The sequence below is a fragment of the Pectinophora gossypiella genome, chromosome Z (genome assembly GCF_024362695.1).
Source record: "Pectinophora gossypiella chromosome Z, ilPecGoss1.1, whole genome shotgun sequence".
NCBI classification, from domain to species: domain Eukaryota; kingdom Metazoa; phylum Arthropoda; class Insecta; order Lepidoptera; family Gelechiidae; genus Pectinophora; species Pectinophora gossypiella.
The window spans coordinates 24,842,993-24,859,228 of record NC_065433.1 but is presented as its reverse complement, the minus strand read 5'-3'; the positions used below and the strand labels follow the sequence as shown (position 1 = coordinate 24,859,228).

At 37.0% G+C, this 16,236-nt stretch overlaps 1 protein-coding gene across 3 annotated transcripts in view; it reads right to left on the bottom strand.

Annotated features, from left to right (window-relative positions):
* LOC126380289 (atrial natriuretic peptide receptor 1) overlaps positions 1–16,236 on the bottom strand; it is a 206,382-nt gene that overhangs the window by 105,524 nt on the left and 84,622 nt on the right. For 2 of the 3 annotated variants that reach the window (XM_050029595.1, XM_050029597.1), the window contains one exon: positions 2,715–2,920. In XM_050029595.1, coding sequence (XP_049885552.1) covers positions 2,715–2,920 — 206 coding nt within the window. Of the gene's footprint in view, positions 1–2,714; positions 2,921–16,236 lie in introns of those variants that run through there. The other variant, XM_050029598.1, reaches the window with a different exon arrangement.

Below are 16,236 nucleotides of genomic sequence, written 5' to 3'. Positions count from 1 at the left end.
ATACGCTAAGTAGTATTGATAGTATAGTATGCAATGTAGGTACAGAAGATATCGTGTGGTATATGCATGAAGGCGACTGTAAATCATGAAACAGTGTGTAAATGTGATATAAGTGGTGAGTGCGTAAATGTTTTGGAGGGATATTGTATTTGAGAGTGGCCATTTACCAGGGTATATGATAAAAGATTGGGTTGTTTGGAGTATGTACGTAAGATGTGATTTTGTGAAATGTCTGTGTGGAATGTGTGTACAATGACAAGTAAATGTGATCTTATCACAACTCTTACAAGTGGTATTTATAATTACAATAATTAAAAGAGAACACGAGTCCAAATTATGAAATTTAGAGGATTCCAATAGTCAATCTTGTTTATGTAATTCACGCAGACAGTTTTCAGAGTGTATTCTGATTAGTTTAGATCCCTGTTCCTTCCGCAAGAATATTTTTCCATTTGTAGCCCAGCAAAATTTGTATCCTTTCAGCTTAGCAAATTCACGTGCCGATGAGAATAACTTCTTGGTGGTAGGTAAGTGGTGTTCAGAGACGTAAATTGGTTGCCGCTTATTTTCAGTACCAAGCACTACCTCAGTGCTCAACTTCAGTTCTATTGGTTTATTTTTATTGAACTCTTTAACAGCGGACAGCACATTATCCTTAATATGAACTGCTGAGAACTCGGCAATAATCGGGGCATTGTTACCAGTTTTGCTCGGAATTCGGTAAGCGTCACGGATATCAGTTGGTGTAATAGAGAGGCCTACGGCAGTACCGATCTTACAAACTGCCGTTTTGATATCCACATAGGTTTCTTGTTCCTTCATAGGCATATTCCTTATTTCAACGCTTGCTGAGCGAACACTGATTTGCAAATCTAAGATTTTTCTTTCTAGGTTAGCGATGGTGTCTTTATCATCTTTACGTTCCCGCTCCAAACAGTCTATTTTTATCCTCATGTCTTCGTAGTTATTACTAATGAACTCCAACGACTTCTCGATTTCAAGATTCGTGTTCTGAATCTGTTGGTTTTGCTTTTTCAGTTCATTCATGTCTTTCAAGATTTTTTCTAATTTAGTATCCTGATCACTTTTCCAAGTAACTAATAGGTCTTTGAGTTCGGAGAATTCAGATCCACCCTCATCATCTGTCCGCGGACGCTTACTGCGGACCGAAACATTTCGTATTTCTTCACTGCTGGAGTAAACTTGCGTGAATTCAGTCTCCAGATTTGTCTTGGTCAAGTCAGGATGCGAACCTGTGACTTTAGCTGGAGTTGCCTTTTTTTTAGGAGACCGTGGTACTTGTGGCATGATTCAGTTAGGTATGAATAAAGGGACGTTACTCAATGCGGAACAAACCAGCGTGCAAGTGATGACTCCAACTTAAGGCCGCCGCCGTCAAAACAGGTCTAGCTTAAGTCCGCCTTAGTTGTCGATTGCAGTTCGATATTTCACCCGCACGATTCCAACGCTCGCTGGTCTAGCGGTACAGACGGTGCGTTTCAAGCAAAAGTGTCCGGGTTCAAACCTCAGCTGCGGCAGTCTTTTTAAACTGTTTAATTTGTGTACAATTTCATATGGCTTTACTCACGGCTCACCAGGAGTGTCACTGACGTCACAGAGACAGCTCTCGAAGAAAGGGAGAGGCGACACAAAACCAATATGGCCGCCGCGCCTTATGAGAAGTTCCTCAGGACAAACAAGGAGGAGCCGATGTTCGCCGCAAAGTGTTCTCAAATCGTACTTGTAGATTAAAATCACTTGAAAATATGACTTAGCCGACAGAGCGACACGTCCGTTCCCACCAACGACGCACGACGGAATATTAATATACTTTGACGAAGTTTTTAAAATCAATTTCAAAGTCTAACGTGTTTCGAGTGTGCATCAATTCGCATTTGGAACACGCCTGTACTATTTAAGACAGGTTTTACGTTTTATTTATTTGACCGATTCGTAAGAACTAGGTAAAATTAACGTACCGGAACCCCATTTAGAGCTAATGTAGCTTTAATAGGTAGCCTTGGGGCAGTAGCTTTTATGGGAAATGGTAAAACGTAGAATAACTATATGGCATCCCTTCTTTGTTTCCTTAACAAATTACCTGTGTAAACAGTGCAACAATCACTGCAAATGTGAACACACTCGTGTAAGTTTAAAGCAAGACGAACGATAAATTCCTTAAATTAGGCAACACTCAAACGACAGATTATACGAACACAATGTCCAAAATTCGTAAACAAAGCTCAAACTTGGGTGAAACTCACTAGCATAGTTGTACCCTACGTGTTGTAACAGCTGGTCTTCGAAACTAAGCTGTAACTGAAGTTCTCTCCCCAAAACATCGAAACCCTCGAGGATCATATACTCGTGTATTGTACTTGCTAGTAGGAAACCTCCGCTTGTTCCAACAATTGTTTCATATGCCGGTGTTTCGTATAAAATCACCGCACGACCCCAACTGAAGCTGTTAAAAAAATAAATATTTTCTAGAATCGTGACTAACAATCTATAACGCCACCTAGTGTCGAGTAGCAAAACTACCGAACAATCATCAAGATGGAACATGGCTGTGATCACACAACTATCAAGTTCTTGTAGTAAATGGTACATTCGGTAGATGGCAGTATTATATTTTTTATTTAGCTTTGAATAATGTGTTTCTTGGACAGATAATGGAAATGAGATGTATTGTTTCATTATGTTAGTACACTTACTTGTATATTTGTAGCCGAGGTAGAACTTGAGGTTCTCAGTGTCATTTTTCCCGCCGTCTGACGTTGTGTCCCAGGGCGTGTACATCAAGTCTTCTTTTTTGAGGAAGTTTGCGAGGGTCTTCATCATTAGATGGCAGGTGTTCTTGCCGGCGACCGAGAGCTGCGCATCGGGCTCCGTGATGAGAAGCAGTTGCCGCCAGTGAAAGCTAGATGGCGTGCAAATAAAAAGTGTTAGTGCAAAGCCGCACTCTGTGAAATGTGCTACAAAATACAAAAGCTGCATAATATACTGTAGGTAATCATATTACTACCCTATAATACTTAAATAAAAAATAATACATAGTAGCATACATAGACACATTTTAAAGTTCGCAAATATTTATTTCTACGACTCTAACTACAGCGAAGAGCCACGATTTTTGTATTGTGTTGACGTTTCTAATCAAATTAGTTTCAGCTTCGTACCTGCCCGAATGTGTAACAAAGATAAAACCTACTGCAAGCTTACTATCCTCATGTACCGTAGGTATGCAAATTATTAGATAAATTAAACATAAATATAACCATGTAAGAATATTGTCCCCAAGATTGGGACGTATAGGATGATGATGTGATCCAGCCGATTTCGAACTTCGAATGTCCCCTCCCTCATTTAGATTAATAACGCACCGCTTTTTTTGCATTTAATTTATGGCATGTCCTATTGTAATATACGTTATAGAGTTAATTTTCATTTAGTTTTATTCTTTTCAAGCAATAGCTATTTCTGCTTTATTGAAAGGAACCCTTTCAAGGTGGGGGATGATGTTTGAGCCACTTGCTTTATCTTTTATATTTCGGTTAATAAGCCTAGATACCCAAGGAAAACACACCAAAAAGACTGTTCATTTAAAAAAATAATAATTAAACACTTTTTACTCTCGCTTGTGTGTGAACCCCGTACGGTGATATTGACTTTTGTTCGTGACTTTTGTTTTTCTGTGTTTTATCGCTAATACGTTTTTTCCTCTTTCAATAGTCTTAAATGAACCGCCGCCGCTGAATAACTGCAAATAAAAAGACTGCCGTGATTCCTACTTGTGCTGCAACAAAAACCAGGCCTGGTAAGAAGAATAAAGAAAGCTGATTCCGTGAGTGTGTCCCTTTTTTCTTTAAGCTGGGCTATTTTCAGGTATACTTATAGGGACAGCGCAAGTGGTTAGGATTATTCCTTTCCTTCATCTTTTTCTTTTTCATGTTTGTTTTTTCTTATTTTACATTTTGCATTTAATGGAGATGGTCCTTTATGTTGTCGTACAAAATTATAAACAGTATAAAACTTTACTTAAATGACGATAATAAGCGAAACATCGACGAAAAGTAAACCTATGGCAATACATTTTAAAGAAATTGTGGTCACCGTTGTTCTTATTCAGATACCTAACAAGAATAAATTTCGATTTCATTATAACCTGGTATTTTTTTAACAAAAGAGACATTTTGTGTTAGTGTTATCTAATAAGAATTATCACTAATATAATAAATGTTATCTAACGTATATACGTACGTACGTTAGCGTATTAATAAAATCGAAAACAGACGTAATGGAGGATTGAAGGCGCAGAGAGACCAATTATCTAGATTTTATATCTTGATGGCGTTAAGTATAGATACCTTCTCAAAAGAAAGTACTTATTAACTTTGGTTTCTTGGTAACAAAAAATAATTTATATGATTCATAGATTTATGTTTATACTAGTCCTAACCGGAAAGTGCATTTTCCATTTTCGAAAATGGGACAGAAAGTACGGCATAAGTGTCATACAAATAAATGACAAGAAAACTATAAATACCCAAAAAACATTTCAGTTCGGTCAGTAAAAAAACGAATGTTTGACAACGTAAAAAGTAAAAAAGTGCGACTGGCAGGTGTTTTTGTGGACGTAGAATATCGTAGAATTTGAGACAAAGGATGTAAATCCAGACAATGGCATCATAGCCGAAGAAAATGCAGTTGTAGAAGTAAAATATTTAGCGACAAAGATCTTTGAGTATGCTGCCGAAAAATAACTTTCCCCTGATATTAAATATCGCATTATGTAAATTAAAAAAAAACCCACGACTATTGTTACCAAATTCAGGGGTAGCTGTGAATAACAAAAAACAATAAAACGTTATTCAATATGTTTCTAGATAAGTTTGATATTTCTAGTGTCAAATAGATACAAGAGAAAATAACCATAATAGATACTTTAGAAAACCGGAGAGGAAATATGATTATCCACCAGATACGACACAATTCATTTATAAAAAACATCATAGAAGGAAACATTGAAGGAAGGAAGGAGTGGAAGTGGTAGACCTAGGAGAACATTTATGAATGAAATAAAAGAGAAGGTGCAGGTCGTGTCATTTTAGGAGGTAAAGGATTTAGCGGAGAGAAGAGAGGAATGGCGATTACTCCACCGACAAGAGCGCAGCTCTTAAATAATGAGAGATATATTTCTATTTGAGATCTGATTAATCTAGAAATCATTGCTTATTGATATCTACTCATACTGAGTAATACCATTTCAGTAAGTGATAAAACCTGACATAAAATGTGAAAACTTGAAGACCATAACTTGCGAATTCAGCCAGTATAAAATTAAAGATTTCATGTTACCCTAGAGGGTAAAGTAGTTCATCCAATACTTGAGATTAAGGCTTTATTTTCAACAAACTCGTGCGCTTTTTACTCATGATAACGCGTCAAGTTAACTCATCTCGCCAAACATCAATCATACCTTCAACGCAGACGTTATGTTTGACAATATTATAACACATACACTTTTTACTACTTTACATGAGTTATATTGAACTAAGAAGCAGCGGTGACGCAGCAGAAATGTTCTACCTACCGCCGTTGACATTATGGAAGTGTTGACAGACGAAGAAAAAAAAATGTTATTAGTAATGTCTATGTAAAACTAAAGGAGGTTTGAATTTTGACAGCAGACATAATTTCTCACAATGAGCTGTTTGCCACATTGGTAGTGCAACAGTCAGTACGTCATTTGGGATATGACCACATAACTTGGAATCTGCAAGATGTGTAACGAGAAGAGTATAACATAGAAGAATGTTAAATCCTGACACTGGCACTCATTGGAGACAACAAACGAATATTTTTTTAAGAGTTTTATACTTATAATTTTTAGATTACATTTACAACCTTCTTAGTTTTAAGAATAAAAAGCTTATCCTTTTGAAATTGATAATTTATTGATAATTATTTACGTATTTTTAGTTATCAATTTTTTACTAGAACATCGGATGTGTTTTGCATTTCGTCGTTGCCAATTTAAAATCTATTATGTGCAATCGGGTCAATTTTACAGATATAAAAAAAACTTCCGCCTGAATTTTTTTTGTATTACTGTGTGTTAAAAATATTAAAAGGTAATTGATATTTACGTAGGTATATAAGAGTTTGTACTGAATGTTTTAGGAACAAAATAATATTAGATACTGACAAAAAATATATTTGGCGAGGGCGACACATAAGAGCTTTTAAATTGGCAACGACGATGTCGCAATTATTATTTTCGTTTTAACTTCTATGTATTTTCTTTGTAAGTTATCTACTCGAATTTATTTTAAGTGTTGTACTTACATAGTTTACTCTTTATTTCCATTAAGTCGCCCAGTTACAACAACGCTGATTCTCAAGTAATAATACTTTGATGAAACATGTATATGTTTATATTTAAAAAAAGTAAAAAAAACTTATTCCAGGAGAAGACACCCAACTTACATAAACAAAAATATTTCTTATGGTAGGTATAGTTTAAATTTTAAAAGGTTGCAGTGCTACTACTTCAGATGCTCGAATAATGAGGCAAATAATGCAAGACGAGAACTCCAATACATTATTTATTACAAGAAAATGATGCAATTATTTTGGATAGAAGCTTCCGAGAATCAATCCATGCTATCAAAAACTGCAGCTGGCAGATCCAAGGATAATTTTAAAATAATTCGGATTCAATTACTTTTTGATTTTCGTATTGCGGAAACGCTACTCAATACCTTTAATAGGTACCTACCGCTCAGTCTGGCAATCGTAAACCGTTATATAATATTATTTTATTAGATGATACATACACGGCACGGCACTTGGCCGTACGCGACCAAGGGCCTTTACCAAACGATCTGTAGTGGCTATATAACTTTACCTACGGTGATCCGACCCCTAACTCATCTACTTCTCAATCATTAGATTGAAAAGAGTATCTAGTAGAATATAATCTTATTGTTCAAGCGCCTGATGCCTTCATAATGCAAAGCCGTCGCTTGTCGCCGATTTGTCTCATTATTACAAGGATTATGGTCCTCTTAGTCATTAAGCACTGTAACATGTACTTGATTACATAGTCTGCCGTACTTCTTGGTTTAATTCATATAAAAACCTTAGCAAGATTCCCAACATTTGGCCCAAGATCGAGCCGGATACGAAGATAATAAGGACCAGTTGTTATTTTGAAGAAGTATTAAGAATTAGTGAAATTAAAGTCAATAGAAGATTCACACGGGATTGGAGGTTATGATCTATAACGTGGAATGCGGTTCGAGTACATAAAATAAGCAGTGTTAAGTCTAGAATTCATTATAAAACTATAGCCCAGCACTCAAAACAGGTAGTATATAGTGTCTAAATAGGATTACTATCGATAAGGTTAGTAAATACTTTCTGTGTATTGAGTTAACTTAAGATACTTATTGCATTGTGAATAATTTTGCCAATTATTGTTATGTTTTTCAGTAAATAAGTTAAAATGTATCTATTTCGGTACAGTAAGCATTGAATGCTACATTATTTTAACTTAATTAAACGAATTATTCACGTTATTACGTCGTTTAATAGGTATCTAGTGCTATATTGTTCTAGACAAGATTTAACTTGTAAAACATAAGTTAATCGTAATTATTTACATATAAATTTGTTGTCAAGCATCTCCTTATTGTTATTAACTTGAAGTTAAAACGAAAATTGCAATCTATTGCGTAATTTGATTATATACTGTCCGTAATAGATATTAAGGACGTTGCGCGTAAACAACGTTTGTGAATCTGTTGTTTATTACTTACAATTGTTTCATGATCAACTTTCTTCCATTTTCACATAAGTATACAGTGTAATTAGTGTATTTACATGTTATAATTGTAAACATTTCAGGTCGAAGTCATCCGATCTCCCAAAATGACCGATGAGAAAGAACTAATTAAAAAAAGGGGCAGTTTTAAGGGTCGAATTACTGTCTTCAATAATTATTTGCAGTCATTATGTGAAAGGGGTCCATTGTCTGTTGCCGACGCACGAGAACTGCAGTTACGCATTGGTAAGATCGAACAGTTATATGACCAATATGACACGGTGCAATTACAATTGGAATGTGTTGTTGAAAGCGCAGAAGCGCAGTTTGTTGAACGTGCAGAATTTGAGTCACAATATTACAAGGCTTTAGTACGTGCCCAGGACATATTGTGTCACTATAACAAACCAATAGCTGAAAAGGACAGCTGTGCCAGTAATTCCGCTAATCAACATAATTTCGTTAAATTACCGACGATACAGTTGCCAAAGTTTAGCGGGTCATACGATAATTGGCTTGAGTTCCACGACACCTTCACTAGTCTCATCCACTGCAATGACACGATAAGTGACATAAATAAATTCCATTATTTAAGAACTTCCTTGGAGGGATCCGCTGCTGTAGTAATACAAGCGATTGAGTTCTCTGCTAAAAACTATACAGTAGCTTGGGATATTTTATGTGAACGATTTAACAACAAACGTTTGTTAATTCAGAATCATGTAGCCGCGTTATTTAATATGGATTATATTACAAGGGAGTCTTCCGTAGTATTAAAACGTATGATTGATCAAATAAATAAAAATCTGAGAGCATTAGAATTGTTGGATCAGCCAGTTAAGCACTGGGATACACTCATTATATATATTTTTGCCCAAAAATTAGATCAGAAAACCTACCGTGAGTGGGAAGAGTTCAAAGGTCAATTAGACAAGGATATTTCACCTACATTTGATAGTTTCATGAAATTCTTGCGTTCTCACGCCGACCTACTTGAAACTTTAGAATCAACACGTACAAATCAATTAAACAGTAAATCTAATAATTCAAAGCTTAAAGCTATGGTTTCTGTTCCAAGCTCTGACAATTTTAAAACAAACTCATCTTCAAATATGTTATGTCCACAGTGCAAAGGTAATCATAATTTAAATCAATGTTCTCAATTTCTGGCAATGAGCAATGAAACTCGGCTTAAGTTGATAGCTAATTACAAAGTTTGTCACAATTGCTTTCGGACGGGTCATTATGCTAACCAATGCAAAAAACCAGGGTGTAAGATATGTAAACGACGTCACAACACGCTTATTCACGTGACTGAATTTATTAGGAGTGCTACTAACTTATCTGAAAATAAACCGCACAATGTGAACAATAGTGTAGCTTCGACTTCTGCTTCTGTGTCCACGCCCGCTTCTAAAGACATCAGCGTAGCTTTGTCTGCTAATGTTAATTCAGCTAGCAATCACGGACAACAGGATGTGTTGTTATCAACTGCTTTGGTTAAATTATATGATTGTGAAAATCACGAATATGTTGTTCGTGCCGTATTAGACAGCGGAAGCACTTCATGTCTTATTACGGAAAATGCTTGTCGCAAATTAAATTTACCGACTGCTGAGATCGACAGATCGATTCTGGGCATTAATAACGTTATTTCACACGTAGGTAAAACATGTAGTGTAAGGATGAGCTCTCTTAATGGCAGCTTTTCATCCAATATTGCTTGTTATGTTTTGCCATCAATTGCTAATAATGTTCCAGGCTGCGAAATTGATATTACCGATCTGAAGATTCCATCTAACATTTGCTTAGCGGATTCTATGTTTTATAAACCCTCAGACGTCGATTTATTAATTGGAGCTGATCTCTTTTGGGATCTACTGGGATCGCAGCGAATAAAATTAGGTACTGCAAAGCCTATACTTTATGAAACCCAATTAGGCTGGATTATTTCAGGTCCTGTACCCAGTCGTCATACAAATTTGCTGGTTAATGATTTACGGTGTCATTTAGTAAACACTAATTTGAATTCAAATAGTGAAATTCACGACATTCAAAATAATTTAACTCGTTTTTGGCAGTTAGAGGAGATAAGTTCTAAATCTTCTCATTATTCACCAGATGAAATGTTCTGTGAAAATCACTTTTCTCAAAATACGACCCGTCTCGATGATGGTCGCTTCTGCGTTCAAATTCCACTAAAGCAAAATCCAGACGTGCTGGGAGATTCTTTCGCAAGAGCAAAGCAATGTTTATTCTCTGTGGAGCGCAGGTTGAGTAAGAATCCGGAGCTTGGTCATTTGTACCAAGACTTTATGACTGAATATCAATCACTAGGTCATATGACCGAATGTCAGAGTGTAGAATCGGATCGTCCTGTGTATTTTATGCCCCATCATGGAGTTTTGCGAGAGGCTAGTAGCACAACAAAGCTACGGGTAGTTTACAATGCTAGCAGTCCTTCATCATCAGGAATTTCCTTCAATGATATCCAGATGGTTGGACCGACGGTTCAAGATGATCTTCTGTCAATACTTCTCAGATTTCGGCAACACAAGTTTGTTTTATCAGCCGATGTCGAGAAAATGTACCGACAGATTGTTGTTCACCCATTTGACAGATATCTGCAGCAGATACTCTGGCGTGATAGTATTTGTGAACCTGTTAAAGTATATCAATTAAACACCGTCACTTACGGAACGGCTAGTGCACCCTTTCTCGCGACACGTTGTATCAAGCAAGTGGGCCTCGACTGTGAGAATGAAAAAATTGCGAAAATTATTAAACACGACTTTTATGTCGACGATTTACTCACAGGAGGAGATACCATAGATGAGATCAAATTTATTCACAGGGAGGTCACTGAGGCACTTGCAGCCGCTTGCATGCCGTTGCGAAAGTGGGTATCGAATATACCTAACTTAGTATCAGACACGTCTGACACATCTTTCAATTTAGACATGGGATCTGATACGCCTAATAAGTTACTAGGTTTAGGTTGGCTTCCAACTTCCGATGAACTCTGTTTCCCGATTGATTCACTTGCTTCTGCCGGAAATACCAAGCGGGATTTACTTTCAGTCATTTCAAGGATTTTTGATCCTCTTGGTCTTTTGGCACCATGTATTATTCGCATGAAGGTGCTACTTCAAAAATTGTGGTTAGCAAAGCTTTCATGGGATGAACCTCTAACTCCCGACATATATAAACGTTGGAATGATCTCATCAAATCATTACCACTTTTAAATAACATACGCGTTCCAAGACATGTACTTTGTGATCATTTTCAGACTTTGGAATTACATCTGTTTATGGACGCGTCTGAACGCGCGTATGGCGCCTGCGTTTATATCCGGAGTGTCAATGACAATGGAGAAGTCACCGTACGTCTGTTGATGGCTAAGAGTCGGGTAGCGCCACTCAAGCCTACCACAATTCCAAGGCTGGAATTGTGCGGCGCTGTAGCTGCAGCTCGTCTCTATGAGAGGGTCATTGACTCACTAAGACTAAAATTCAAACAGGTCTACTTTTGGACCGATTCCACCATAGTGTTGGGATGGTTGCAGATGGTGCCTTTTAGACTTCAGCCATTTGTTCGCAACAGAGTAGCTGAAATTCTAGAAAAGGCGGGCAACTGTACATGGAGACACGTCCCAACCGAAAGAAATTCAGCAGACCTATTATCTCGTGGTGTGGATATTAGTGCTCTGCCTTCATCTAGCCTCTGGTGGAGCGGCCCTAATTATTTACATAAACATCCAATTGAATGTCCCCCTCAGCCTCAATTAAATGGACCATTACCCGAAACTCGTTCAGAGGTTTCTCTGAATATTACGGATCAAGTTAAAAATAAAAATGGTTTAATTGAATTTAACCGCTTTTCAAATTATTTGCGTCTTATTCGTTCAGTGGCTTATGCTCTTCGATTTATTAAATGTTGTCGAAATAATCCAGTTCAAGCAAATCACCTAGAGGAATACGAGTTACGAAATTCATTGAATACAATCATAAAAAAGGTTCAAGACGAATCATTTACCGAATATCGATCACTTTTAAATAAGAAGGAAATCTCTAAGAAAAGTTCTCTTCATAAATTCAATGTCTATTTAGACGACGACAATATAATGCGCGTTGGGGGTCGCCTGGATAATTCCAATTTTCCATATAACAAAAGGCACCCAATTCTTATACAGTCCACACACATATTTTCTAAATTATTATTTGACCATGAGCATAAAAAATTGATGCATGCCGGTCCACAGTTATTGCTGGCCTCTATTAGGGAGAAATACTGGCCTATAGGTGGTAGAAATTTGGCGAAGGCGTGCTACCATAAGTGCGTACGTTGTACGCGCATGAAGGGCAAAATAGTAACACCCTTAATGGGTAACTTACCTCAGCAGCGTCTCCTTCCAGGTGGGAGTCCTTTTGAACACGTAGGTGTCGACTATGCTGGCCCTATCATGTGTGCTTCTCGTCAAGGTCGAGGATGTAAATTAGTCAAAACATACATCGCGGTCTTTATATGCCTTACCACAAAGGCAATACACTTAGAACTCGTCGGAGATTTAACAAGTAATTGTTATTTACTGGCACTGCGTCGGTTTATATCGCGAAGGGGTAAACCTATAGATATTTTTTCCGATAATGGCACTTCATTTGTTGGAGCTCATAATGACATTTCTAAATTTCTTAAAAGCAACTGCAGTTCTTTGAGCGAAGGTATGGCAAATGACAGTATTAACTTCCACTTTATTCCTGCGTACACGCCTCATTTTGGTGGTATTTGGGAGGCGGGTGTCAAATCGACAAAATATCATTTACAAAGAGTGCTGGGGAATTGTAACCTAACATTTGAAGAACTTAGCACTACGCTTACGCAAATTGAAGCGATATTAAATTCCCGGCCATTAACACCGCTTTCGTCCGACCCAGCAGACTGCACGCCGCTAACCCCTGGTCACTTCATTATTGGACGACCGCTTACAGCTATACCAGAGCGAGATCTTCAGCATCAATCCATTCGTCAGTTAACGCGTTTTCATCGAATCGAACAACTTCGCCAACACTTTTGGACTCGTTGGAGTAAGGAGTTTGTTGCAGAATTGCAACAGCGAATGAAGTGGCGTTCTTGCAAGGATTCTCTGAAGCTGGGCACTTTGGTTGTGGTGAAAGAGGAAAACCTCCCACCGTTAAAGTGGAGGCTGGGCAGAGTCATTGACGTGCATCCTGGCCCTGACGGAATTGTTCGTGTTGCCGATCTCAAGACATCTGCAGGAGTTATAAGAAGATCTTTCAGCAAGATTTGCCCTCTGCCTGTGAATTGTGGTTCTGGTTGAAAGCCATCGTCTTTCAACGCCCGGGGGCATGTTCAAGCGCCTGATGCCTTCATAATGCAAAGCCGTCGCTTGTCGCCGATTTGTCTCATTATTACAAGGATTATGGTCCTCTTAGTCATTAAGCACTGTAACATGTACTTGATTACATAGTCTGCCGTACTTCTTGGTTTAATTCATATAAAAACCTTAGCAAGATTCCCAACACTTATCATTGAGAAGTGGAAGAGTTAGAGCATAATTCTTCGTGTTCGTCTGTGAAGAGCGTGTTGCTCTATGTTTGTAATTCAGATTGTTTTTAAAGAAATTGTGCCACAGATATTTATGAAATAAAAATAATGTTTAAAATTCAATTAAAAAAAAATTGTCTGCTGTCAAGATGTTTAATGTCAGAGTGCCGTCGGAAAATGTCGGAGCAAGACACTCTTGGTTCAGGAAATTGAAAACATCCATGTCTTTGCAATTACAACCTACTACAATATGCACAGCGCTGTGGCAGAATTGACGTATGACGCTTTTACTGATAAATAAAACATCTGTTTTGTATGCACCATGTCCAAAAATAATTTTCACGACAATATTATAAGACACAATATAGAAAGCCGCAAAATATGACATTGAACTTTTATAATCAACAGCATAATTATAAAGAAATGACTGCAGAGGACCGTTTACAAAAGTTTTACAGTCGAAGTTTATTAATGCTTACAAAACAACAGGCCCAACTAGAATTAACTTTCAGTTAGTCAAGATTGAAATAGGAAATGCACAAGGATAAGTTATGTGTTGTTGGGCTGTCACAATTAGACTTATCATTCCATATACGGATAATCACTTGCTAAAAGCTGGAACTGTACTTTTTAACATCAACTTTACTTATCACTTTATCTTTTTTCTTTGACGTGACTTATTGTACAAATTGGCCGGACAAATGGGTAGCGCTGTGGGTTCTTACCCGGATAATTTGATCTCCAAGTGACCGGAATACTCGAACTCATGATCCGACATGTGATATGTATAGAAATAAGGCATACACCAATGTGTATGCCTTATTTCTCCGCTATTACAATTAATAGCGACGGACTCCTTGGATCGAACTCACTAGCCAGTTTTATTTTCATAATATGACATTGTATTCTATTCTATCATTTTCTCTTCTTGAAGAAAAAGTGCCTTTGTAGAGGGCATCATGTCCCCGAAGACAGACCGCACTTAATTTGACTGCAATATGATTGCAGACAATGTTATTTTTGTTCTCAAACATAATGAGGACATTAAACAAGAAAATAAAGTCTTCTGTTTGTGAAGCCAACTATAACACTATAATTAGTGTTCGCTGGTTGCATCCCGTTTCCTTTTCTGTTTTGTATTCTCGTCTCTTTATATTACTACACTTTTCTCAAAGAAGAGAGACGTCACGCTTTCGTGAGTTGCATAGGGACGATCATTTTCGAACCAGCGAGGCGAAAATCATCGGGAGAAACGAAATAGCTATGTCATACAACAAAGAGATGGAAAAGCAATACATTATCTCTACATTTGCATGTAATATATCATTTATAAATCTAAATGAAAAGTATTTTCGTGCCTTTTGCAAGATTTTTCTTTTGTCTTAGCACAACCCCTACTCCGTTACAAAAAAGAAATGTATAAAAGCGGAAAAACAAGCATAGTTTGATCTTTGTATCATCTGTGTGGATTTACAGTCTCCTGTGTGGATTTAACATTTATAATTATAAACATTAGTTTCATAATCCTGTAAGTGACGGACCTTAAACCGTTCACTTCACTGGTCTAACCATGTTAAAGAGATAAGCCAAAAAGCTACCCTGGCGTTAATGCGACATATTGTATTATTTCCAAACACGTTGAGTGACACTCGACAGATAAACGAATGTGTTATTTTTACGTGGATTGCGTAAGTTTTGATCCCTATTTATTGTTATATTTTTCTCTATATCTTATCGGTTCTTCGTACACTATTAATTTAGAGGATTTTTTCCGGAACTATGTATTGTTGGCCTAGACTTTATAACGCTCTTTTGAGCAACATAAACTCAAAAGAAAACTAAAAAAAAAGATATCTGATTTTTTTGGAGTGTTAACGACGGGTTCCTTGGAGCGAACTTATTGATATATTATTCTTTTTTGATACGACATATTTTTGTTTTTTCTTGTATTCATAAAATTTAGTTCTAGATTCAGCACGTATGGATTTTTGCTCTTTATTATTTGCGTTATCGATGTATGCACTCACAACAAGGGGTCCTTAATTAACAATGCCTAAAGAGGATTTCTCATGCTTGCCGTACACGCTGATCGATCTGGTGCAAAATTGACACAGTTCCTATCATTGGCATATTTTGCAATGCGATGGACATGGGCGCATTCGCAGCTGTTACTATTCACTTTACAGCGCTTTCGTTTTTATGTACAAATGTGCTAAAGACGACTGATCAAGAAAAGATGGCGCAGGCAGGACCGAGGAAGGACTTGGGTTCAGTCTATGACTATGTAGAATTTTTACTCTTTACACGAAGGTTGACATAAGAAAATGAATTAACCATAAAATAAGGGGCTTGTATATTATTTTTTTGCTTTCTATAAGAGTTAAGAGTACAAGAGTGGAGAATCATATAATGTCAGAAAACAACACTTTTTAGTATACCTAAGTACTTGGCATCATAATGCTTAAGTACGTAACCTTATGCTGACTTGACTTGCACAGCTACCTACAGCTTATATTCAATCTAGTCAACATCCATCGCATATTACCTACGTTTCACTTTTCGGTTAGACCAACGTGATAGGTATAAATGATGGAGCCAACTGTGTTAGTGCCAAAGTATCTAATGGAATTTTTCACCACAAAGGTGTTTTATTACAGAGAACGAAGATGAATCCGGAGATGAGAGCTTATCAAGTAGTTACTGAGAAAAATATTGCAGATGTTGTCTTTGGATACGTAAAGCTAACTTTTCTTGGAGATCTGAACTGTTTAGCAAATAAATTTCGTAAAAAATACGTGAATTCTAAGCTACTCAAAACAGACCGAGTATTTAGACCTCACCT